Genomic DNA, 26,543 nt, shown 5'->3' with positions numbered 1-26,543 from the left:
CCCACTGAGCGTGGCCAGGGATGGAACCCGCGTCCTCATGGATACTAGTTGGGTTCCTTACTGCTGAGCCACAATGAGGAACTCCAAAGTGTAGATATTTAGAAGAGATGGTTGACAGAGTTTTCTCTGAGGAAATCAAGGAATCTTGTTAATTTTTTTGTTTGTTCTTCTGTCCTCAAAAATAGTGGGGTTGCCATCTGCTCGTAAACCCCACTTGATCCCCCCAACATGGCTCTAGGAACTAAAGTGAGATGCAGAACCGCATCTCTGGTCTCCGACCCAGAGTCCGTCCTACTTAACTCCAGGAGCCTTGATCCACAAACATGGACTCCGGTACCCATGACCGGGATATGTTCCAGGCATTTCTGTCTGGGGCTTGGAATGAATTTCTACCTGGAAGAATGCTAAGTATTTGTTCCACAGCCTTGGCTGTGCCCTGGGGAGCCAGAAACCCCAGGAAGATGAAGGCCTAGTGGGGTGAGCGCAGGACAACAGACAATTAAAAGCCTAGGCACCTTACAGAGCGGAGTAGTGGGATCTCAGTACCCCCAAAGGCAGGGGCGCAAAAAGTCAGGGGCGGGCCGGCGGCGCGCTAACCACTGCGCCCGCCACCTCGGGCCCGCCTCCCGCCGCCCGCCGCCCGCCGCCGGCCTCCCGCCACAGGCGTCGCTGTGCGCTGGCGCGGGCCCGGGAACCACGTTCCGCGGGGAGCAGGCGCTCGCGCCGAGCAGGGGTTTCAGTTTCTGGCGCGAACTTCCGCCGTCCCGAAGTTGCAGGGCAGCTCGGCGCGATGTCCGGAGACAGCAGCGGCCGCCGGTCCGAGGGCCGGGGCCGGGGCCGCGACCCGCACCGGGATCGCACCCGCTCCCGCTCGCGGTCCCCGCTGTCGCCTGTGTCCCGCCGCGGCGCCGCGCCCGAGCGCAGGGAGGCCCCGGAGCGCCCGAGCTTGGAGGAGACGGAGCCGTCGGATTCCGGGGATGAGCTGATGGACCCGGCGAGCTTGGAGGCCGAGACCGACCACGGCCTGTGCCGCCAGATCCGCCATCAGTACCGGGCGCTCATCAACTCGGTCCAACGTAAGGCGGGGCGCCGGGCGGTGCGGGGCGGGGGCCGGGCGCAGGCGCCGCGCGGCCCGGCTGGTCAACGGCGCCCGGGACGGAGACGGGATTGGCTCGCGGAGCGCTCCTAAGTCCATCGCGTGGAGAGCGCTGCACGACCTTGGCGGGGGCGCGCGGGTCCCCGAGGGGCGGGACGGCACCACGGGAGGCCGGGCGCGGTCGGGGGCTTGCCGGAGCCCAAACGGTCAGGGAGGGGCAGCAGAGGCGGGCACGCGAACGCCGGGCTTCTTTTCTTGCATCCGGAGATTCTCCGCGAGTGGTTGCCCGCCGGGCACCATCGACTGGGAACTGTCCGAAATGCAAATCCTCGGACCGCACCCCAGACCTACGGGATCTGAAACACTGGGTGGCCCAGGGGACCCTGTGCCTTGAAGAGTTTGCGATTCACTCTTAGCGCTCCTCAGAGGCGGCAGAAGGCGTGGAGCTCTTGGGTGAGGTTAGAGGGAACCGTCTAGGTCTCCTTTTAAAGTGCATTCTGCTTAAAGGGTACAGTCACCATTCTTTTTAGGTGCGGTTTTGGTTAAAAAGACGGAGCTGTTGGAAGTAATTCCCCGGGGAGCAGGGGGCGGGGGCGGGGGGGGGGGCTTCTCATTCCGGTTGCAGGTGATCACTGTGTCAGCGACTTGTTAGTAAATGAGCACGTCTCCCAACGCCTGTGTTTTGTGTTGCTATTTTTCTGTTTTTAAAACAGAAAACCGGGAGGATATACTGAATGCCAGTGACAAGTTAACACAGGTCCTTGAAGAAGCCAACACTCTGTTTAATGGAGGTAATTCATTATTTTAAATAAGATAAAGATGTTTTAGGATAATTTTACATAGGAGCCAAATCATTGACATCAAACAACTCCATTTATAATAGCCTTTAGGAGATTTGGAACCGTTTTCATTGTAGAACTGCTACTGCTTTTATTATGCACTTACCATTCCCTAAGCATATACTAAAGGCTTTACATGAAATTGGGGGTGGGGCAGCAGTTTGTTCTAAGGAGGCAGGTGGTTCTGTTGCTTGTTCAAGTTTGAGAATTCTCCCGGAGTTCCCCTTGTGTCTCAGCGGAACCGAACCTGATTAGTATCCTTGAGGATGCAGTTAGATCCCTGGCCTCCATCAGTGGGTTAGATCCAGCATTGCCGTGAGCTGTCGGTGTAGGTCGCAGATGCACTCAGATTCAGCATTGCTGTGCCTGTGGTGTAGGCCGGCAGCTGTAGCTCTGATTTGACCCCAAGCCTGGGAACCTCCATCTGCCGCAGGTGCAGCCCTAAAAAGCAAAAAACAAACAAAAAAAAAGTTTGAGAACATCCCACGTATTATCTTTGTACTGTATTTACCTGCTGTATGACCAGGATGCACTGGTTGAATGAATGAACTGAGGAAAGAACGGAGCTGGCCTCTGCCATCCTGTTTCTTTCCCCATCCTCCTAACCTCCCCGCCTTCAGCTCCCTGTTCTTGGTCCACCAGTAACCCAGTGGGGGTGGCCATGCCTCCAAGTGGACCTGTTGGTCTCCAGTGGAAGTGGGGGTTGGTGAGAGAGAGAGAGAAGTCTCAGCCTTGAACTCTAGACAATTGTTGGGGAGGGGCTCTAAAAAAATCTTGGTTTGAATTAAAAGCAAGCTGCGGTGTTAGTGGTGAGAGCAGTTTTTTTGGTGACAGAGGACTGGTCAGGGGTACCGCTGGTGTGGGCACAGGGTCCCAGAGCCCTAGGAGGAGTCCTCAGAACACTATTCCCTCCAGGTCTTCCTCTAAAGTCTGTGGGAACAGAGGGGGAGAGGGAGACAAATGCAGGTGCGGAAGTCAGCAGAGCTTGGCGCTGCCCGGACACCACAGGTCCTCATGTTCTCTGAGGACCAGGACACTTGTTTCTAGTCACGCCCTAGTATGGTGAGCAGTTTATTTAAAAAAAAATTTTTTTTTTTTTTGTCTTTTCTAGGGCCGCTCCCATGGCATATGGAGGTTCCCAGGCTAGGGGTCTAATCGGAGCTGTAGCCACTGTCCTACACCACAGCTCACAGCAACCCTGGATCCTTAACCCACTGAGAGAGGCCAGGGATCGAACCCACAACCTCATGGTTCCTAGTCGGATTCGTTAACCACTGAGCCACAACGGGAACTCCTGGTGGGTGGTTTAAATGTTGTGCCCCTTTAGCATTTTTCTGGGTATCTGCTGTTGAATTTGTGTCTCTCTTGCTCTGACCACAGCCTTCTCACTTGTTCTACCAGCTCACCAAATCTCAAACCTTCCCCCAGTGAGCCTTGCCCTTCCTCCCCGTGAAATCCCTGCTGCACCCTCTTTAGTGTTCTCTTCTACCTGAGCCTTGGCCCCTGGTCCAGAGCCTCAAGGTTCCTCTGGACCCCTTCGCCCCATTATTTTTCACCCATCTTAAAAAGTGTTGATCTGGAGTTCCGTCGTGGCTCAGTGGTTAGCAAACCCGACTAGCATCCATGAGGTTGCGGGTTCAATCCCTGGCCTCGCTCAGTGGGTTAAGGATCTGGTGTTGCCATGAGTTGTGGTGTAGGTCGCAGACACAGCTTGGATCTGGCATTGCTGTGGCTGTGGCGTAGGCCAGTGGCTACAGCTCTGATTCGACCCCTAGCCTGGGAACCTCCATATGCTGAGGGAGCGGCCCTAGAAAGACAAAAAAAAAAAAAAAAAGAAAGAAAGGAAAGAAACACAGTACACCATGTAGGACAGCGGAGAGAAGTAGGCTGTGTATCTACAGCAGAAGCAAAGCAGTTAACACTCACCCAAAACAGGAGTGCGGTGTGGGCTCCTGAATGAGGAGCTTGTCAGAGAGGTGATTTAAATCCCTTATATAGGACAGTTCTTTGGGTCTGTTTTCCTTTGGCCAATAATCCTTTCATTTCCCACACCCAGCGGGACCTAGGGCCCTCCCTGATACGCGTGTGCATCTTTTGGCAGAGATGGATTGCAGAGCAAAGGGTTCTGGGATAGTATCAGGACTTATTATGGCCTGGCTCCCCGTCCCTTTCCAATCCCTAGGAGTCTTACTGCGCATGAGTAATTGGGGAGCTTTCCGTGACCCCAGGAGTCGTTGAAGTGGTCCTCTTATCTTTTTATGCCATAGCAGAGCTCAGCTCCTGCCATTGACTTTCTCCTTGACGTGTCAAAGAGAAGCACGGCCCAATGTACGCAGCCTAACAAGTCCCAGCTGTTCTCAGCCCAGGGGCCCATCCACCTCCTACCTCAGTACTATCTTCCATCCTGTTCCATCTTTATAGCTTAAGATCCTTGTCTGCTGTCAAACTTTAGACCGTCCATCCCCGAGGTCTCAGCGCTGCTGCCTGTAGAATGATCATTTGATGGTGTTGGTGCTGCCAGGGAGAGGCGTGCCTCTCCTGCTGCCTGACCAGCCCATTATTTGAGTTGAGGCTCCTTGACAACTTACCTATTGCTGGTCAGCAAACCACCACACCAGGCCCAGGGCCTTAGGCCCAGTAGGCATCCAGCTTGACTTTCATCATCAGCACAGACTCAAAGGAAAAAGCCACTGTTAAGAGATGATGGAGGTTTTGTTGGAGTTCCCTCGTGGCTCAGCAGGTTAAGGGTCCGGCATTGTCACTGCTGTGGCTCTGGTTACAGCTGTGGTGTGGGTTTGATCCCTGTCCCAGGAACATCCGCATGCTGTGGGTGCAGCCAAAAAAAAAAAAAAAAAAAAAAAGAGAGAGAAAGAGATGATGGAGGTTTTGTTAAACTGAGGTTATTAAGAGATTGTGGTTCAGTTCCCAGGAGTAGGAAAAGTACAGAGAAGGCTGGCTTTGAGGAAGACTGCTCAGTTTTGATTTCAGATTTTGGTGAGTTGGGCAGGGGAATCAGTTTTTAGACAGATGGGTATGTTTGAAATTTTTTTTTTTTTTGGTCCAGTGGGAAATGCGGAGGAAGTAGATGGAAATTTTGGGAAAATGCCTGTGGATACCGTGTATGCTGCAATGTGTGTATTTTCCTTCTTTTTTGAACAGTGTCCCGAGCAAGAGAAGCAGTCCTAGATGCCCATTTTCTTGTCCTGGCTTCAGATTTGGGCAAAGAGAAGGCCAAGCAGCTGCGTTCTGATCTGAACTCGTTTGATATGTTAAGATATGTTGAAACTCTAGTAAGTTCAAAGCTACAGAATCTTAATGAACAATGTTTCATTGTCACATACTGTATCTACTTGGCTTATATCCACATGCAAATGGTTTTCCCTTCCTTTTTCCTTTTTGGGGTCTCAGATTCCTCCAAAGAGATCTTACCAAATTAAACAGATGACAGTTGTATAAATGTCACTCTTACAACTCGCATCTTTGACGTAACTTCTAAGACCCATGTAATTTTTTGTGTCCCTCTTGAATTTTTAAACTTAATTAACAGTGAATATGAAAGTATTTCTGAATAAAAATAAACCTACCTGCCTGGAAAAAAACAAAAAACAGATGAGAGTCAAGCTGAGTGGTGGAATCTAGGGTGGGAGTTTAGAACAGCTTGAAAACCTCCTAGCCTTCTAAGACCCTGGATGCTAGGTTTATTTCAATTGGCCATTTTCCCCTCACTCAGCTGTCAGTTCATAAGTGTTCTAGCTCATTCTCAGTGACCCAGGACCTTTGTCCTGAGCTGGGCAAAAAGCCCACACAGCAGGTGACAGAGTTCATCTGGAGATTGGTTAAGGCTGGTAGAAGGGGGCATGTTTTGATTTGTCTTTGAGACTGTTCCAGAACCATACAAATATGATTGGGGTTCTGCTTTGGGTTTTTTGTTGGTGCTGCTGCTGTTTTATTCCCCTTTCTTTGCCTCTTACTATGTTTGAATGGTTATTACCTGAAATTTTGAAACTTCTCCTTGATGGATTTACTTTAAAAAAGGCTCAATGAGATGAACTTTCTATCTTACTCTCTTGTCTTTTGTTTTTCCTCTTGGTTCTACTTTGAGCCACCCTCTGTCCTAGCACTTCTGTTAGGACAATGAATTTCTGACAGTGTTTGTTCAATGGTGATTAAAATGATTTAGTACCATGAGCTCCGACCAGATCAATTCTTTTGTAAAGGTATGAGGCAGATGAGGTTTTTTGTTGTTTTTAAAACCTTAAATTTTTTCTTTCTTTTTTTTCTTTCTTTTTTTTTTTTTTTTTTGGTCATTTGTCTTTTTAGGGCTGCACCCTCAGCACATGGAGGTTCCCAGGCTAGAGGTCCAATCGGAGCTGTTGCTGCTGGCCTATGTCAGAGCCACAGCAACGCCAGATCCGAGCCACGTCTGCAACCTACACCCCAGCTCATGGCAAGGCTGGATCCTTAACCCACTGAGCAAGGCCTGGGATCGAACCTGCAACCTCATGGTTCCTAGTCGGATTCGTTTCCACTACGCCATAATGGGAACTCCAAAACCTTAAATTTTTTAAAATGTAAATTTAACTTACTTAAACTTCAAACCTTAAAATTTTTCTAAACTTTTTAATTTTGAAGTAGAATGCATTTTGAAAAATGCACATGAAAGTACAGCTCTGTAAAGGTGACCATATATTGGGTGATATTTTTAAAAATTACTTTTGTTTCTCAGGGTGAGCTTGGTACTTTAAATGACATCTCAAAAATAAATCCCAGAAGTCTTAAAGCAGTCCATTTAAGACCTGAAATTAAGAGCTGTCTAGTCTCTGGGTGGGGAAGAGCTTTTCAAGTATAACACCAAATATAAGACCATAAATGCAGCCCTAAAAAGACAAAAAGAAAGGGAGAAAGAAAGAAAAAAGACCATAAAGAAAGGATGGGTAGATTTGACCAGACAAAAATTGAAACGTCATCTTCCAAGTGTGTGGTAGTGGGACACGATGTCAGGAGGACCGGGGGCTTGGGAGGGTGACCTTTCTTCTCTGTCCAGGTTCTAGCAGCCTCTCTTCAAACATTTAAATTGCCTGTAAAGCATTAAGCTCTCTGAGGGCTTCTGGATGACTGTTTATATACGATATTACCATGTTACCTTGATAACTTCTAGGCATTTTATAATGTAATAAGAGCATTCTTTCAAAAAAGCAAATTTAATAGCATACACTTGCTGTAAGAGAGCCTGAGATAAGAGAATTATTAGACTTCCGCCAGCTCTTCCCAGGAAGGCAGTTTTAAGGTGAACAATTCCCTCCCAGACGCGAGGCCACAGCTCTCTGGAAATGCTGGGGCACAAGCTGAATAGCAGTCTCCAGGAGGGTGGCTGAAAATGCACGTGGGACGCCAGCCAGATGTCCCTGTTCTGTCTTGGAACTGCTGATCTGGGTGTGATTGCATAGTTTCAGCTTTACTAATACTTTCAAAATGGACTGCTTGTGATCAGAAACTCCCCGCGGGAGCTTAGTTCTTATGTTGCACCCCTCACAGGGGCTAGACAGGGTTTTTCAGCCTCGGCAGCCCTCAGGACATCTTGGCCTGAGTGTGTCTTGGTCGCGGGGGGGGCTGTCCTGTACATTGTAGGATGTTGAGCAGCACGCTGGCTTCTACCCACTCGATGGCAGTCACACTGCCTCCCTCCATGCCCCCCCTCCAGTTGTGATAACTAGGCATTTTATAATGTAATAAGTGTTTCATAAGAGCAAATTTAATACCATACACTTGCTGTAAGAGAGCCTGAGATAAGAGAATTATTAGACTAATATTAGACTAATAAAGATGTCTCCAGACTTGGCTGTGGTAACCAAAATGTCCAAAGACCCCCGGGGGTCAAATCACCCTAGTTGAGAACCACTGATCTGGACCATCTCACTCTCTCACCAGAAGCTCTAAGTACGTACTAGAAGTGGTAATGAAGTGAGACATATTTTCTGCCAAAAAGAAGGCAGCTTTTGGAGTTCCCATCGTGGCACAGCGGAAACAAATCCGACTAGGAACCATGAGGTTGCAGGTTCGATCCCTGGCCTTGCTCAGCGGGTTAAGGATCCGGCGTTGCCGTGAGCCGTGGTGTAAGTCACAGGCGCAGTTTGGATCTGGCGTTGCTGTGGCTGTGGCGTAGGCCGGCAGCTGTAGCTCCGATTGGACCCCTAGCCTGGGAACCTCCATATGCCACAGATGCAGCCCTAAAAAGGCAAAAAAAAAAAAAAGGAAGGTAGCTTTGAAAAATCGGAATTTATCAGAAGAAATTTAGCCAACATGTTAGGATACGGAAAACGGACTTAGCCTCTGGCCTCTTGTTTAGCGATAGAGATGCTTGGATGTGGTAAATGACGGCTTGTGGCTTAACGGGTTTTTGTCTCCCTTCGTTTCTGTAGCTGACACATATGGGAGTAAATCCGCTAGAAGCTGAAGAACTCGTCCGTGATGAAGACAGTTCTGACTTTGAATTCATAGTCTATGACTCCTGGAAAATATCAGGCAAAACAGCAGAAAACACCTTTAATAAAACCCATACATTCCACTTTCTGTAAGATTATTCTAAAAATCTGATACCCCAGCTATGTGTAAACCTTAAATTGTTTTCTATTGTAGGGACAGAAAGTATTTGGTGTTGTAGGTGGTCGTGATGCCATTGTTTGGAGTCTAAACTTTGTGTTTATTTTTTTTATTTCTTGGCCGCAACTTTGGCACATGGAAGTTCCTGGGCCAGGGTTTGAACCCTCGCCGTAGCAGCAACCAGAGCAGCTGCGATGACAGCGCCAGATCACAACACCTGCTGTGCCACAAGAGAACTCCTCAGTTTTGATTTAGAGTTCCCTGCTTGGCTCAGTGGAAACAAACCCAACTAGTCTCCATGAGGACTCAGGTTTGATCCCTAGCCGCTCCCAGTGGGTGAAGGATCTGGCGTTGCCGTGAGCTGTGGTACAGGTTGCAGAGTTCAGTGCCCGAGCTTGCTGTGGCTGTGGTGTAGGCCAGGAGCTACAGCTGGATTTCGACCCCTAGCCTGGGAAATATTTAAAAGCCCATAAAATCTTGGTGTGGATGGGACCTCATCCTGCTTAAATTAAGGCTGTGGGCCGGCCCCTCCTTACCAGGGCCCTCTGCTGGCTCCTCTGCTTTCTAGTGTGAGGTCTGTGGGATAATGTCTGGCTTTGTTTTATCATCTTTAAAAGCCTTATTATGTAGGAGGATGAGACCTCCCACAAAAGATATCTTAAGATTCTACCAGTATATGTAAAGTGCTGTTTGTTGTAATGCCCTGTTGGATCATCTCTGACCTAAATTTGAAGACTGCTTGAGTCATTGGCACATAAACTGCCCAGTTCGTTTTTCGGATACAACTCTCATTTTTGAAAAGCTTTCCTTTTATACTCAATGGGAATTGGCTTCTGTCTTCATTCCCTAGCTCAGTCCTCTGGAGAAACTGAGACAGCTCTTATGGGTCCTTTTGTAAGGCAGCCTTCAGATGGAGAGAACTGCTCTAGAGTAAACCACCAAGTGCTTTCTCCCTTAAGTGGACAGCTCCAGGGCATCTGTCTATCCTGACTGCGCTTCTAGATTAGCGGTGTCTCAGAAGGCTTTGGAGATGCAGATGCAGTGGGGCTGTGGTGTGGGGCCAGGTATCTGTTTTTTTTCTTTTTTGCCTGCCCCACAGCACCTGGAATTCCCCAACCAGGGATTAGATCCAAGCCGAAGTAGCAACCTACGCTGCAGCCGCTGCAGCGCCAGATCCTTAACCCGCTGTGCCAGGCCAGGGATCAAACCTGTGTCCCAGCACTTCCAAGATGCCTCTGATCAGGTTGGGCCACAGTGGGAACTCCCAGGCATCTCTTTTTAACCAGACTTCCTTTAACTCCAGTGCCCAGAACCACTGAATATTATAGCAAAAAGATCAAACTTTTTTATTATAAGAAAAGTCCAAGAGTTCCCATCGTGGCTCAGTGGTTAACGAACCTGACCAGCATCCATGAGGACGCAGGTTCGATCCCTGGCCTCACTCAGTGGGATAAGGATCTGGTGTTGCTGTCAGCTGTGGTGTAGGTTGCAGACTCAGCTCAGATCCCGAGTTGCTGTGGCTGTAGCATAGGCCAGCAGCTACAGCTTTGATTCAACCCCTAGCCTGGGAACCTCCATATGCCTCCAGTGCAGCCCTAAAAAGATGAAAAAAGAAAAGTCCAAATCTTTTTTTTTTGCTGTTGAGTTCTAGGCTCTGTCAAAAGCCCTAGGCTCTTTTGTTACATGACTTAAACTTTATCTCCTCATCTAGCCCACGTTGCAGCCACCATGATTTTCTTGCTACTCTGCAGCCTTGCACCTGCTGCTCCTGTGGCCTACAGGGTCCTTTCCCCCATTTTTCCCATCTGGTAAGGTTTCCTCATCCCACAGTCCCCAGCCTGGAAGCCTCCAGTAACTTCTCTAGACAGAGGTATCAGTGTAGGATCAGATTTCCTAACCAGATCGCTGCCATGTCTGGGGGGAATAGCCCTTGAGTCACACTCCAGTACCCACCGTAGGAGCTACTGTGTTACAAAGAAGCGGATCTGTGTGCTGATGAGTACTGAGATAGATGTGTACTTATCTGTCCATCTATACTGCATACCTTGATCTCATGTGTAAGGACCACGATGCTCCCGGCCTTGGTTTCTACGTGATACATCTATCACTGTAGCTTAAATCTGCATTTTTTGGGGGGTGGAGGGAGTCCAAGAGGGAAAGGCCTCTGCTTGACCTGTGACCTCCTAAGACAGGTGTGTTCTAGAGTCCTAGCCTGTGGGTCTCTGCCATGACACCCCCAGACCAAACGCTTTTAACCCCAGTGGAGCAGCTGGTTCCCCTTCCCCACGTGTTCATCCTTGCCCTGATTTCTGAGGTTGCGAAACAGACAACAGGCCAGCCGGCAAGACCAGCTTCTCTGGCCGACCGTTCAGAGTGAAATATGAAGGCGCAGACAAGGCATCTGTGGTGGAGTCAGGCCCCGAGGAGTTCGAGAAACACTAAGGGAGCAGAAAGGGTGTCACAGGCCTGACAAGAGTCTTGGTCTGATGTCACTTGTATACCACCAGTGCCTGGTCCGAATTTGACTCTGCCATGGGAACTGCTTTCCGCTAGTGAAATGAGCTCATTTTCCAAACAAACAGAAAAAGACATGAAAGCGTATTTTTCATTAGGTTGGGTTCAATCCAAGGAGAGGGCCCTGTGCCAAAGCCACGAATCGATCGCCCAAAGAAAGCTCGTATGATAGAAGAGAAGCAGGCAATGCCTGCCGAGGTTGGTTGGTTTTGTTTTGTTTTTCGAATGTTGCTTTTTAAAACACCTAAAGTTAAAATAGCCGTTAATATCATGTACATGCAATGTGGCCATCTTTTCGAAGCTTTAGGGGCTGGAGTCAGGTTCTGTCACCCACAAGTAATCATGTAATATCTGAATCGCGTTTGATTTACTTCAGCCTTTAAACACGTTATTGGATTGACCGCTTGTCTTCCTTTTCACTCATTTCTTTTGTTTGGATTAGTTCGCCTAAGCCAGGGTTTCTTGTATCAGCACTAACTTTTGGGGCTGGGTCAGTCTTGGTTGTGAGAGGCTGTCCTGTGTATTGTAGGCTGTTTGTTCAGCAGCAGCCTTGGCCTCTTCCCACTCGATGCTAGTAGCATCCTCGCAGCCCCTCGAGTGTGACAACCACATGTTGGCAGATGTTCCCTGGAGGCAGAAATCACTGCAGGTAGAAAACCATGGTTCTCAGCTGTCCCTTTTGTATTTGGGTATTTTATGTTCAGCCTGGGAAATGGTGGATGGTCATGTCACTCCCCTATTAGGAAATTAACATGAAAATGTTACAGAAAACTAGAAAAAAATATTTTAACTGTAAGCTTTAAGACGGGGATAAAAACTGCCAGCAATCCCCCGTAAAGATATTTAGAGGAGTTTGGCCATGGAAGAGAGCAGAAACGGTTTAGGCAAGTAGGTCAGTCTGCTTGATAACGACTTTATATTTTCAGTTAAAAAGAATGGAACAATCTCATCAAGAAGCAACAGAAAAAGAAGTAGAAAGGATCTTGGGATTGTTGCAAACATACTTTCAGGAAGATCGTAAGTATGATACCAAGCTCAAAGCGGAGCAGTTTGTATTCATCAGTTAGGCCTGAGTTGCTTTCAGCGAGAAGTTATTTTTATTTGCAAGGCATTGTCAGTTATATGTGAGGTTGGAATCATTTTGATTCTTTCTGGGCATCTGTCTTTGAGTGAGGCTTCTCGTCTTTAGAAATCCCATGTGAGAATGCTGGGGAAATCAATTCTCATTTTCATTTTGAAAAGATGGGGTGTCTTTTTTCTGTTACAAAATAATATGGGCCATAGAAGTGAGAAAGTAAAAAGTCCAGTAACCTATTTCACCCGTATTTAACCTATTAAAACTCCCTAGGGGTTGCCACTTATAAAATGTGTCTATTTCTATGCTTGGGTCAGCCCTATAAACATGCAACTAAGTAGCTGGGACTGTTGTTGCTGTTGTTTTGCTTTTTTCAAAGCTAATCGTAATATGCACATTCTTCTGCAAAATGACATCTCCCTGTAGATATTTTCTCGTATCCACTTCCCGTGTATCCTCTTCGGGGATTCCCACTGGGTGGCTGTATCATAAATACATTTAATAGCTTCTGTATCAGGGAGCAAGTTCTTTAGAGTAGTTTACTCTTGTGTAAACTGCTGGCGTGAAAAGTACTGGCCCACCGTCTTGTGCTGTGGGCTTGTATTTCTGTCGGACAGCGTTTTAAAGGCAGGTCGCCAGGTGAGTGGGTGTACAGATTTTTAACAGCTGCCCCAGCCCACAACAGGATGGATGCGCATTTCAGGAGGGTGGGTTTTCTGGATGAGCACAGTAACTTTGCCTGCATTGAAGACGTCTCTCCTCATTTGTCTGTAGCCGATACGCCCATGTCCTTCTTTGACTTTGTGGTTGATCCACATTCCTTCCCCCGCACAGTGGAAAACATCTTTCATGTCTCTTTTATCATCAGGGTAAGATTTAAGATTCTGTCTCTAGTTGCTTTTATATGCTTTTAAAGGCTAGATATTAACAGCGATAGATGGGAGCTGGCCAAGGAATCTGTACTAACCCATATGTGTTTTAGACCCAGTGTCGCAAAAGATTGCTAAGTCCCGAGCAGAAGCGGCTAGCTAAGAAAATCGTGTGCTCGCTTTTCCATTGTTAGAAATTTTTTAGAGAAAGAATTAGCAAAATCTGAACGTGGAATTTCATAGATTAGGTAACTGTATGGTATAAATGTTAAATTTCTCAAATTTGAGAGTTGTCATGTTAGGTAAGAGAGTATCTTTGTTTTCAAGAAATACACACGGAAGCATTAGGGAACAGGGACAGGTTGTCTTTCACTCATGAAAATTAATAATATATATAAAGAGAGCGATAACGAGAGTTCCCGTTGTGGCTCGGGGGTTAAGAACCTGACTAGTCCCTGTGAGGATGTGGGTTTGATCCCTGGCCTTGCTCAGTAGGTAAAGCATCCATCGTTGCCGCAAGCTGCAGCACTGATCACAGATGCGGCTGAGATCTGGTGCTGCCATGGCTGTGGTGTAGGTTGGCAGCCGCAGCTCTGATGTGACCCCCTAGGCTGGGAACTTCCATATGCTGCAGCTGTGGCCATAAAAAGAAGAAAGCGAGAGAGATCAATACATAAATGTTGCAAAACTGGATTAATTGGTGACACTGGGCACCAATTTATGGGAGGACTTTACAGTAGTCTTGTAATGCATTTAAGTTTGAAATAATTTCAAAATAGATCGTTTGGGTGGGGGGGGAAACCTTACTCAGAAATGTACTTTGAGAATCTGCCCTAGGCAGTCTTCAATCATTTCAGCTTGCATTCCTGCACTTGTAAGATGAATTCGATTTTAACCTTAGGCAGAAATCTTCTATTGACCAAAGTATTTTTCCAGAAATGGTGACAAAGACACAGTTCGCCAATGGTAAATGATAGAAATACATAATAAAATGTGGTGTATTCAAAAAGTATGAATCAGTTAAGGAGGCAAGACTATTACAGTTTTAAGAGATCTGGACAAAGGTTGTGTCTGGGTTAAAGAGCTGATTAAGGAGTTCCCGCTGTGGCATAACGGGATCAGCGACATCTCTTCAGTGCCAGGACACAGGTTCGATCCCCAGCTTGGCACAGCGGGTTAAAGGATCTGGCGTTGCTGCAGCTGTGATGTAGGTCACAACTGGGGCTTGGATTTGATCCCTGGCCCAGGAATGCCCTATGCCACAGGCCGGCTAAAAACCGATGAAAACACAGGAGATACCCCGTGTAGAGAAAATCTTAGCAAAAGCTTGTCCATATAATCTTCTCATTATTGTTATGGTAGTACATTTGATTGTCTGAGATTTAGAATTTTCAAGGTGAATCATTTTTTTTCATCCAGTGGTTATAGGTTTTGAATCCAAATGTTAGTCTTGTTTGTCTTCTAGGATGGCTTTGCAAGAATACGACTTGACCAAGATCGACTACCAGTAATAGGTAAATGATACCATTTTCCGAAAATTAGCGTTAGAGAAAATGTATTTGTTACTGGAGTTTGTGAAATGTATTTTATTAAATGTAAATGAGTTGTTATTTTAGGCAACAAACTTTTACCATGTTTTGTCTTGTTCAACTAACTGAAAATACCGACAACTTGGTCATAGTTTAAAACCAGCGAATTCATCTGTATCACTGATACAACGTCTACTGCTGGGAAGAGTAATAAGAAATTATATAATTGCCCTTAAATTTTAACTTAGAAAGTTTGTGATTGCAGTTATTTTTGCAGCTTCCATCTTTCTATTTTATCTGATACCAGCTCCTCCCTCTCTCCCTGAGAGAATCTTGAATTCGTATCTGGGTGATTTCACACTCTCCATTAGATTTTCTGAGATCTCCTGTAGAGAACGAAGTACTTTCATTGCACTCCTCTGTTCCTTTAAAAGTGCTTCATTTCAGGAGTTCCCGTCATGGCACAGCGGAAACAAATCCGACTAGGAACCATGAGGTTGTGGGTTTGATCCCTGGCCTCGCTCAGTGGGTTAAGGATCCAGCGTTGCCGTGAGCTGTGGTGTAGGTCACAGACGTGGCTCAGATCCCGAGTTGCTGTGGCTGTGGTGTAGGCCGGCAGCTACAGTTCCGATTGGACCCCTACCTAGCCTGGGAACCTCCATATGCTGCAGGTGCGGCCCTAAAAGGACAAAAAAAAAAAAATTCTTCATTTCATATTGGACTTACTAGGTCTTAGCTCTGTGGTTGGTTCATAGATGGGCAGAATTTTCAACTGATTGGAATAGCACACTTTTATTTTAAATAGAAGCAAATGGGATTACTTGCTGTTGTAATAATACTGCAAGCCAACACATGAAATCTGAATAGATACGTAATAGTCTATGTATCTTCTCAATACGGACTTCATTCCTGTTACTCATTGGTTTCTGTTCAGATTACCTCTTCTGATCTGATAACCTTTGAAAACCTTGTCTTTCAAACAGAGCCTGTTAATATTAACGAAAGTGATGGAATTGACCAAAACACTCAAATTCGGAATCAAGCAGTCATAGCTTTGAGTTACCGCGAGTGGGAGGTAAGATGCTGCACGTTACCCCGGACGGTTCATCCCCAGGGTGTCCTTTGCTGCAAACCCCGTGCCCGAACGTTCTTTGTTCTCTGCCAGGAGATTGTGAAGACATTTGAGATCTCGGAGGCTGTGATTACTTCAGGGCAGAGCCGATAGAGGCTGAGTGCTTGGCGTCAGCTGAAGGTAACATCTCCTGTGAGTCAGCTGCACTTAGCTCCTGAAGTTTATTTTTCACATCCTGGTGAAATTTGGATTTTGCTTCCCTCTTCTGCCCCATTCGTAGTCCAGTGTGTAACTGGTGAAGAGGGCAGGACAGGACCTGGTGGTTGCAAGCTCCCTTCTTCGATTGATTACTTTGGTGTTCCCAAGACTTGTAGTTGAGGGAGACAGAACAAGAGAGTGTTCTTGGCATGGCTTTTCCCCCAACAGACTGAGAAATTAGGCAAATGGAGCACTGGCTCTTCCCATCCGTTTTGTTCACCATCCCAGGAGGTTCACCTGTTTTATAGGTACAGAGTGGAAAGGGAGGGTTAAGGCAGAATTACCTTCCCTTTGTTCTCTGGACTTGCCTGTGACTCAGCCTAGGTTGTTCCAAGTTGTAATTCCTTGTTGTTTTGTTGTTTGTGAATAAGTGCATTTTTGCTGATTTAAAACAAACAAAAAAAGACAGAATTACCTTGGAATGATGTTGGTAAGGGGGCATTTCTGAGAGTTGAGTTATGCTTATGAAATAAGTCTTCATTTTTTATGAAGACGGACACTGCTGGAAAGGAATCTTAGCGGTGCTCTGGCAGTCTGTACTGCACACAGCTCTGGATGGGACCCAGGAGGCTGGATTCTGTTGGCTCTGCCCCTTTAAAATGTTGGGCAAGTCACTTAATTTCACTTGGCTTCATTTTCCTAATCCAGAAATCTATCTGTAAAAGGTGGGGGGGGAGGATTTTGAATTAGATAATTGCTGAGTTTTTTTTTCCTAGCTCAGATTTTATGATTTTCAGAGTTAGAATTAGCTTTTTAGTACTTAGTATAAACTCTTACTATGTACAAGTAATTAAACTTCTTTGGTTTCGGGAATGGAAGGAAAGAGAATTGACATAAGATGTATAATGTGGGTTTACTTGGCCGCCCCCCCATTCTTCTCTTCAGAGGGGGTTGTTGTTAGATGTATCTTAAATGAACTTTCTCTTTTTTTTTTTGTCCTTTTAGGCCCGAACCCAAGGCATATGGAAATTCCTAGGCTAGGGGTCGGGGTCGAATCAGAGCTGCAGCTGCCAGCCTATAACACAGCCACAGCAACACAGGATTCGAGCTGTGTCTGTGACCTCCACCACAGCTTACGGCAACTTGGCCAGATCCTTAACCCACTGAGAGAGGCCAGGGATCGAACCTGCGTCCTCATGGATACTAGTCAGGATTGTTATGTAGCTGAGCCACAATGGGAACTCCTTAAATGAACTTTTGATTTATCATTTATAAATTGTTAACCGCTCTCCCCCTCCCCCTTTTTTTAGGACTCAAGTGGATACTGAAATCCAAAAAGGAAAGCAGCATGTATTGTATATATTGTATGATTAAACATTTTTAAAGACTGTTTTTAAGTAAAATGTAGCTTTTGATAGTTGATGAATTTGTCATGCTTGTTTTTGATTAAAGGAAATTCACTGCCATATTCACAAATAATTGTAGTTTTTCTTTACTTTTCTGATGTTGGGAAAGTTTGTCCTTTCTCCAGTCCTGTCCCACTGAAAGTTTTAGTTCAGTGGTCCACGGCCTAAACATCCTCGTGGTGCATTTCACGTCTTTTTAGCTCTAAAAGTTAACTTTTCAAGTCAACAAATGTTAGGTTGCACCATGTGAATTTTTTTCTTTTAAGTAGAATGCAGTCAAATATCAGCAATTTTATTTTTTTTTTTTTTTTTTTTTTTTTTTTTTTTGTTTTGTATTTCTTGGCTGCTCAGCATATGGAGTTCCAGCTAGGGTTGATCGAGCTGTAGCACGGCCTACGCCAGAGCCACAGCAACGCGGGATCCGAGCCGCGTCTGCAACCTACACCACAGCTCACGGCAACGCCGGATCGTTAACCCACTGAGCAAGGGCAGGGACCGAACCCGCAACCTCATGGTTCCTAGTCGGATTCGTTAACCACTGCGCCACGACGGGAACTCCCTATTTTATTTAATTATGTATTTTTGGCCACCCCATAGCATATGGAGTTCGTGGGCCAGAGATCAGATCTGAGCGGCAGTGACCAGATCTTTAACCCACTGTGCCGGCTGGGGATGGAACCTGCGTCCCAACGTCCCCACGACACCGCCAATGCTGTTGCACCACAGCAGGAACTCCTCAGCAATTTTAGATGCTTCAGTCTATGAGTTACACACAAGAAACTATTCAGTGCTCTTTCAAGCCAGCCTGGACCCCTTTTCCCAGCAACGCCAACTCCGGATCCATCTCCCTGGACTGCTGAGTCCTCTCCCTGTACCTGAGAGTGGCTTGTTGCCCCAGAGTTCACCTGCACAAGGGGGCGGAGTGATGCTGCCCCTCAGGTGCTAGGCTGGCAGGTCTGTCCTTGACCTTCTCAGTCCTGGTTGGTTCCCCTTCCCATCCCCCACCCTGCTACGTCCATCCATTCCCGCGCCTTCCTTCTCTCGGGTATCTGGATCCCGGCCCTGTCATCCCTTCTCCGTATCCAGCACTTTCCCTTCAACCATGCTCATCTCTCATCTTAAAAAAATTACCGTGACCCTTCTCAAGTCACTGTGCCATCTCCTTTTCAAGGAGGCATCACTTGCTGTCTCCCGGTCGGTCTTCAAACCACACTGCGTGGCGCCTCCCTTCCCGCCATCCCACCCAGGCTCCCTTACGCCGAATGTTCTGGGAGCCCTTTCCAAATGGTAAAGCCAATGGATGAGTGCTGCGCACGCAACGCTGGAAAATTTACTTTTCGAAAACTAAGCTCCTTTTGTCTGAAGCCTTCCCTGGTGCCCCTTCTGCCACCTTAACGCTCCTGATTTCTGTTACATCTGCATCCTGAACATTCCCCCAAGTTTATTCAACTAACTCCTCTGAAAAGCTAGAGATGCTCATAACCATGGCTTATTGCACAGCATATGGGCTGTTTTCTTTTTGGGGGGGGTTTCTTTTTCTTTTTAGGGCCGCATCTGTGGTATATAGAGGTTCTCAGGCTAGGGGGTGAATCAGAGCTATAGCTGCTGGTCTACACCAGAGCCACAGCAGCTCAGGATCTGAGCCCCATCTGCGACCTACACCTCAGCTCACAGCAACGCCGAATCCTTAACCCACTGAGTGAGGCCAGGGATTGAACCCGCAACCTCATGGATACTAGTTGGATTTGTTTCCACTACGCCACAACGGGAACTCCTGTTTTAAACATGCATAAAAGAGCCCCAGTTTGTTTTCCCTCTAATCACTGTGTGGGTACTTTTACTACTTTATTTTCTCAGAAGAAACCTAGCATTTCTTTTCTCTTTTACCCCCACAGCCTCAACCTTAATCGGGCATGAATTCCCATCTGGACCCTAGATGCTGTCCATCTTGCCAGGTTTGCAGCCACAGACACTCACCTGGCGCCCCCCACCTCCTGTCTGTCCTTCAGATCTCTTCCACGGCTTTCAAACCACTTGTCAGTTTCTCAGGGAGGTCCCCACTGCCTTCGAACTTTGAAACTCTGCTCTTCCGTGATGTTCAAAACCTCGTGGGCTCAGCCTTTTGTCTACGTCCCCAGGCTCACTTTCTCCTCTCTGAAATCTCGCCATCTCTCATTTTGGTTAAACAGCCTTATTGAGATACCCTTTACATACCATACTATTCACCCATTTAAAGTGTATAATTCTTGTTTTTCACTTTGTTGCCAGGGTTGTGGAACCATCACCACCATCTAATTTTTAGAACGTTTTCGTCCCCCAACCTGTAGCCAGGAGCAGCCACTTACCGCCCCCCTGCCCCCCACCCCCTCAGCCCTAACCAACCACTAACCTGTCTATCCAGTCATCCATCTTCATAAAGTTCCTTCTCTGGACATTTCACATAAATGGAGTCACACACCATGTGGCCCTGACTTTTAAATTTTTTAAGCATGTGTCTTTAGTGCTGCTTTTCTCATTCATCTGCTTTCACACTCTCTTCATTAAGAAGCTTAGACTGGTTACCTTTTGCAAACCAAGGTGGCAAAACTGTTACTTTGCGTTTAGTACCTTTCTGTAATTACTTGAGGTTTTGAACCCTGTACCTTTTCATTATTTAAAAAAGAATTATCAGGAGTTCCCGTCATGGTGCAGTGGAAACCAATCCGACTAGGAACCATGAGGTTGTGTGTCCAATCCCTGGCCTCGCTCAGTGGGTTAAGGATCTGGTGTTGCTGTGACTGTGGTGTAGGCCAGTGGCTACAGCTCCGATTTGACCCCTAGTTGGGAACCTCCATATGCCGCAGGTGCAGCCCTCAAAAAAGACAACAAAATAATAAATAAATAAATAAAAATTATCAGTAGAAGTTATTTGGATGGGGAGACTATGGGCCACTTTTACTTCTTAAAACCTCTGAATGGGGGGGGGGACCACAAATATTTTATCTCTTAAAAGTCAAACTCCGAGTTCCCGTGTGGCTCAGTGGGTTAAGTCTGGCATTGTCATTGCCGTGGCTTCGGTCCTTGCTGTGGCGTGGGTTCGTTCCATTCCTGGTCCGGGAACTTCTGAATGCTGTAGGGGTGGCCAAGAAAAAAAAAAAAAAAAGTCAGACTAATGTAACATCCCCAAAGCTTTTTCTCTAGGACTTTGTGTTTTAACAGCCCCTGTGTTTACCCCAGTTAGTCTGTGCTCCTTGCACTGCTTGTTGGCATACCTTTACGGTGGAAGTCCCCCACTGCGACTGGAACTAAAAGAAGGCTGTGCCTCATTTCTGTGCTGCTGATGGCTGGCAGGAGGCAGGCATCAGTGTTGAGTTTCTCCTGCTGCTCTGCCTGCCCAAGGAGAGATCGTCCAAGGTGCAGCCTCGGGCCCCACGTTCCCCATATATTGCCACCCTGCTCTCTGGTCCATATTCTCAGTAGCGTTTGTTAACCTACAGAATGGGACATAGGCTTTGTTTTCTTTTGTTATTCTCTTCCCCAAATAGACTGTAAACCCCTTGAAGGGGCTACGTCCTAAAGTCCTGGATTCCAGGCAGGGCTTAGGGCTTAGGCCAAGCTACGTGATATCCCATTACATTTTAGGTGCCCTGGAGAATACACGACAATGTGTTATCTGCATAGTAATTCTAACAGCCTCTTACACTCTGACTGTAGAGAAGGAGCCAGGGCTCTTTGTCTAGATCAACTCGAGCTGTGGAATTGCAGTTTTCTTTTCTTTCTTCTTTTGCTTCTTAGGGCCACACCACAGCATATGGAAGTTCCTAGACTAGGGGTCCAATCAGAGCTGTAGCTGCCAGCCTATACCAGAGCCACAGCAACGCCAGATCTGAGCCACATCTGCAACCTACACCACAGCTCACGGCAATGCCAGATCCTTAACCCACTGAGCAAGGCCAGGGACCAAACCTGAGTCCTCATGGATACTAGTCAGGTTCATTACCACAGAGCCATGATGGGAACTCCTTTTTTTCTTTTTTTTTTTTTTTTTGGCTATGCTCTTAGCATGCAGAAGTTCCCAGACCAGGGATGGAGCCCAAACCACAGGAGTGACCATGCTGAATCCTTAACTGCTAGGCCACCAAGGAACTTCAAGTTTCTTTGTTCATATGAAAATATTGGTTCTTGTGAGCAGTGTTCACATAAAAGAACAATGAACAGTATAGACAGACTTTTTAGAGGCTTGGAGAGATAGATTAAAAAAAATAGCTGCAGGTGTTTTTGAGAGAGTCGGTGTCTCTCCCCTTGAGTGTGGGCTGATCTTGGTGACTCGTTGATCAACAGACTGTGGCAGAAGTAATGGTATGGGACTCTCGAGGCTAGGTCACAAGAAGCCTTGTGGCATGACAGGCCTCTCGGAGCCCTGAGTCACCATGTATAAACCCAACTGCCACGTGGCCCTGAAACCACATGGAGAGGGGAGAGCGGGAAAGGGAGCAGCTGGGCTCAGCCTCCAACCATCCCTACCAAGCCATCGTGGACCCTAAGGACCAGCCCAGACGTCACCCGAACGTCCCCAAGCAGTTCCAGTGGTACTGTGAGGGGCCGAAAATTTGCCCAGCTGATCCCCGCCTGGATCCCAGATACAGAATTGTGAGAGAAAATAAAATGGTGGCGATTTTAATTCCCCAGGTTTTGGGTTAGTTAAACAGCGAAAACACTTGGGAGTGCTGCGCTTGTGGGTTTTTTCTTCCAACGTGATGCACTTCCAAACAGTATTAGGGAGGTAGGGTTTTAAGGCATCGACATCTAGGAAGGTAGCCTAGCCTAATAAGGAGCTACGATAATCTAGAAAATAATTTAAACGTTACCTTTTTCTAGTTGCCTTCTCAAAAAAGGTGGTACTCTTCGGGGTGGTTTTTCAACTTTATCCTCTTTTATTGGCTTTTCCATCAGAACAGTCACTTCTTTAAGTGCTTCCTGGGAAGGCTGGACAATTGGATAGGCTGGGACCCAATCAAATTCTTTTACCTCCCCTTTCCCTGCCGGAGATTTCAGGAAAGCGGGGGAGGCTCGGGTAGAGAGCTTCTGAGTACCTCCTTGACCGTTTCTTTGCTCCCTGAGTTCTCTCCCTCAAGTCATGTGATCTCAATGTCCCTCTGTCTGTCTCTTTGCCCAGGCCACCCTGTGCTTTTTGGTCCCAGAGACCGCCGCCTCCACTCGACTTTTCCTCCGAAGTGTTTCTGGCCGGTTCCCCTTCTCAATCCTGTCACTGCCAACTCCAAAATGCCCCACCCCCTAGGGTAGCAGCCTGTACCTGGCTTCCCCGAATTTCTGCTCTCCCTCTGTCCCCAGCTCCACTGACACGTCGCACAGAAGCCAGAATGATCTTTGCGTTACCTACATCCACGCACACCATCACTTTCCTGCGTACAAACCTGGGATAGTGTCCTACTGCTTTTAGGAGAAAACCCCAAATTCCAGCTGTGGCTTCAGTAATCTGACTCCTGACCACCTCTCCAAACAAGTTTCTCAGGCCGACTGCCTCTCCCTCTGCTGCAGCCACACTGACTTTTTTTTTTTTTTTTTTTTTGTCTTTTTGCCTTTTCTAGGGCCGCTCCCATGTCATATGGAGGTTCCCAGGCTCGGGGTTGAATCGGAGCTATAGCCGCCGGCCTACACCACAGCCACAGCAACACCAGATCCGAACCGCATCTGCAACCTACGCCACAGCTCATGGCAACTCCGGATCCTTAACCCACTGAGCAAGACCAGGGATCGAACCCAAAACCTCTTGGTTCCTAATCGGATTTGTTAACCACCGAGCCACGACGGGAATTCCCACACTGCCTTCTTCTGTTCCTCAAAAACCATATTCTCTTTCCCATGTGCGTATTTTCCTGTGTTCTTCCTTCATGTGCCTCCAAACACACAAGATAGCAGCTCTGACGTTGGCGCTTGTGTACAGTTTTTAGGCTTTTAAGAGTGGCTTCCTCAGGCCTTCCACGTACTCATTCAAATAACATCCCGTCCTCTCATGACACGTCTCACAGTCCATGGTAACCACTTGTTTCATGTCTGCGTCCATCACTAGACTAAGCCTTCTGAGAGCACGGGTGGTGTTTATTTTGTTCCGTGCTGTCCAGCCGGCACCACCGATGCTCAGAGAACCAACGCTCAGTGAACCAAACGCTGAACTAAACAGTATAAGCAAAGCAAGGCTCCCCTGAAATACGTAGGTCCTTTTACCTGGCTGATACTCTTTTTATGATTCTACTACTGGCTCTCAAGTTCAAGGTGAATATATTTCCTCACCTTAATCTTCTTTTCTATTGGGGACAGGGGACCAACTGCAATGCAGGGATCTTGACTATCTTTGGCCCAGGCTGACCTAGAAAAGCAAAGAGAGAAATTATGCTAGGATTTGGAGAAAGGTCTTAGGAAACGTGCTCTGGTGTGAATGCTAGTAGGGAGCTGGTTTGGGACTCACTTTTCATATGTAGCAAAGGACATATTTCTGTGTATCAATAGGCAGGTCTACAATACCTTTAACTTCTCTCTCTCCTGGAATCAAGGAAGGCGTGGCTCTGATAAAAGTGCAAAGAACCAGATTGTGTTTGAGGCTGAAACTATCAGCAGCACATGAATTTAACACGGGAGAGGGGAGCCTAGGCTCCTATTTCAAATCCCACAAATAACTGATGGTAGAACAAAGAACTTGGGAGTTCCCGTCGTGGCGCAGTGGTGAATGAATCCGACTAGGAACCATGAGGTTGCGGGTTTGATCCCTGGCCTTGTTCAGTGGGTTAAGGATCCGGCGTTGCCGTGAGCTGTGGTGTAGGTTGCAGACGCGGCTCGGATCCCGCGTTGCTGTGGCTCTGGTGTAGGCCAGTGGCTACAGCTCCAATTCTACTCCTAGCCTGGAAACCTCCATATGCCACAAGAGCAGCCCAAGAAATGGCAAAAAGATTAAAAAAAAAAAAAAAAAAAAAGAATAAAGAACTTAACTTTGATGAGAAAATAATTTTCCAAAGTTGTTATGTCCATTTTAAATTCAGTTATATATAAAGTGATTAACAGTAAGTTTAATTTGTAAGTTATTTCCAATAATAGCCATCTATGTTTCCTATTATTATTATTTCTAATAATAGCCATCATTATTCCTATGAAAGGTTTAGATAGGATAATAATTTGACAGCAAGAAAGTTTTTTTGTTTTTTTTTTACTTTAACACAGAAAAACAACACAGAAGCTTGTCACTTAAGATAGAACACTGTCAGAGTTACCGCTGTGGTGGAATGGAATCAGCAGCGTCTCTGCAGTGCCAGGACGCAGGTTCAATCCCCAGCCCAGCATAGTGGGTTAAAAGATCCATGGAGCTTCCGTCGTGGCTCAGTGGAAACGAATCTGACTAGTATCCATGAGGATGCAGGTTTGATCCCGGGCCTCACTCAGTGGGTTAAGGATTCGGTGTTGCTGTGAGCTGTGGTGTAGGTCACAGACTCAGCTCAGATCTGGCGTTGCTGTGATTGTGGCCTAGGCCAGTAGCTATAGCTCTGACTGGACCCTTAGCCTGGGAACCTCCATATGCTGCAGGTGCATCCCTAAAATGACAAACAAACAAACAAAGATCTAGCATTGCTGCAGCTGTGGCACAGGTCAAAATGTGGTTCAGATCTGATCCCTGGCCTGGAAAGTCCATATGCCGCTGGACAGCCAAAAAAAAACCCCCAAAAACAAAGCACTGTCACATTTAGGCACATCCCCAAGACCTTTTCTTTCTTTCTTTTTTTTTTTTTTTTTTTTTTGTCTTTTTGCCATTTCTTGGGCCGCTCCCGTGGCACATGGAGGTTCCCAGGCTAGGGGTCTAATCGGAGCTATAACTGCTGGCCTACACCACAGCCACAGCAACGTGGGATCCGAGCCGCGTCTGCAACCTACACCACAGCTCACGGCAACACCGGATCCTTAATCCACTGAGCAAGGCCAGGGATCGAACCTGCAACCTCATGGCTCCTAGTCGGATTCGTTAACCACTGCACCATGACGGGAACTCCAAGACCTCTGATTTCTTAACACTATCAGTTAGCAAAGAGGTTCTGTGTTTAGCAACCTGGGTTGTAAATACTGTCTCTCTGACTTAGCAAAAGAGCAGGATTTTATAACATGGGTCTGGGAAATAGCAAAACTCTACTTGCTATTTAGGGAAAGCTAATTTCTTGAAGACTCATATTTCTGCTTTCATATTTGTCTTATCTAAGCAGTTCTTATATTTATTTCCATAGCAGCATTTACAGAGTTTGTCATCCTCTAGATATTGTACTAAGAACTCCAGTGGATTCTTTTACATAATCTCCCAAACAGCCATCTGAGGTCAGTTCTCATGGGCCATCTCATGGCAAAGTGAACTGAGGTCAAGAGATGTTCACTGACTCGGCAAAGATCCCACAGGTTGGTTTCAGAAGCAGGATAAGTGCCTGTGTGACTCCAGAGCACATAATTTCCTTTCCTGTGGCTAAACCCACCCAGATGAGTAAACATTCTCCTGCCTTCACACAAAATCTAAGGCCAGCAATACTTACTGTTCATCTGTGCTCAGATCCCACCATTCTGTCACCAAAGGAGGGTGTGAGGGTGGGGTCTATACTGCCAGCTGGTGCTTCCTCAGCCCCCCGCTGCACCCTCTTCCCAGAGCACCCCTGGCTACTTTTTTTTTTGCTTTTTTAGGGCCGCACTCATGGCATATGGAGGTTCCCAGGCTAGGGGTTGAATCGGAGCTACAGCTGCCAGCCTACGCTATAGCCACAAAAATGTGGGATCCGAGCCAGGTCTGTGAGCTACACCACAGCTCATGGCAACACCGGGTCCTTCATCCACTGAGCTGGGCCAGGGAGCGAACCCACAACCTTATGGTTCCTAGTTGGGTTCGTTAACCACTGAGCCATGATGGCAACTCCCACCCTGCCTAAGTTGTTATTATTATTTTGAATGATTTTTTTTTTTGTCAGATCAATTAAGATTTTGAAAAATTAAAAAATCTGATTTTATCTCCATTTACTCCTCCTCTTTTTAGTTTATTCCTTTCTTTGCATAGCTCTGAGTTTCTGACCTCTTTCCTTCCTTCCTTTCTTTTTTGACTTTTTTAGGGCTACACCCTCTGCATATGGAGGTGCCTAGTTAGAGCTGCAGCTGCTGGCCTATGCCACAGCCACAGCAATGCAGCATCCAAGCCGCATCTGTGACCTACACCACAGCTCACGGCAATGCTGGATCCTTAACCCACTGAGCGAGGCCGGGGATCAAACCTGAGTTCTCACGGACACTAGTCAGGTTCGATACGGCTGAGCCACAATGGAACCTCCCTGACCT

The 26,543-nt window shown here is 46.9% G+C and overlaps 1 protein-coding gene and 1 long non-coding RNA gene across 4 annotated transcripts; one reads left to right on the top strand and one right to left on the bottom strand.

Moving 5' to 3' along the window:
- NSMCE4A (NSE4 homolog A, SMC5-SMC6 complex component) lies at window positions 671-17,268 on the top strand. 2 transcript variants are annotated; one of them, XM_001925705.7, is made up of 11 exons: window positions 671-1,076; window positions 1,810-1,887; window positions 5,095-5,225; window positions 8,355-8,506; window positions 11,148-11,247; window positions 11,976-12,066; window positions 12,899-12,993; window positions 14,459-14,507; window positions 15,506-15,597; window positions 15,688-15,774; window positions 17,103-17,268. In XM_001925705.7, exons 1-10 carry the CDS (start codon window positions 791-793, stop codon window positions 15,745-15,747), a joined length of 1,134 nt encoding a protein of 377 aa, XP_001925740.1. In that variant the 5' UTR covers window positions 671-790; the 3' UTR covers window positions 15,748-15,774; window positions 17,103-17,268. The 2 variants fall into 2 exon arrangements, with proteins under 2 accessions (XP_001925740.1, XP_005671567.1); XM_005671510.3 differs by having other exon boundaries at window positions 15,688-15,786.
- On the bottom strand, window positions 7,121-22,776 carry LOC100513313. Of its 2 annotated transcripts, XR_002338798.1 has the most exons (3): window positions 22,046-22,776; window positions 16,268-16,508; window positions 7,121-8,443 (listed from the first exon to the last, which is right to left on the bottom strand). It is a non-coding gene; the product is annotated as an uncharacterized LOC100513313 (long non-coding RNA). The 2 variants fall into 2 exon arrangements; XR_002338797.1 differs by lacking the exon at window positions 22,046-22,776 and having other exon boundaries at window positions 16,268-16,588.

The sequence above is a fragment of the Sus scrofa genome, chromosome 14 (assembly GCF_000003025.6).
Source record: "Sus scrofa isolate TJ Tabasco breed Duroc chromosome 14, Sscrofa11.1, whole genome shotgun sequence".
Taxonomy (NCBI): Eukaryota; Metazoa; Chordata; class Mammalia; order Artiodactyla; family Suidae; genus Sus; species Sus scrofa.
Note: the sequence above shows the minus strand (reverse complement) of the source record. Positions and strands in the feature narration are given on the sequence as shown.

Excerpts from the sequence above, each read along its gene's own strand:
- NSMCE4A (XM_001925705.7), top strand. The coding sequence starts at position 791 with ATGTCCGGAGACAGCAGCGGCCGCCGGTCCGAGGGCCGGGGCCGGGGC. Across the intron at positions 12,067-12,898 it reads AACATACTTTCAGGAAGATC|CCGATACGCCCATGTCCTTC; the intron begins GTAAGTATGATA and ends ATTTGTCTGTAG. Across the intron at positions 15,598-15,687 it reads TGAGTTACCGCGAGTGGGAG|GAGATTGTGAAGACATTTGA; the intron begins GTAAGATGCTGC and ends GTTCTCTGCCAG.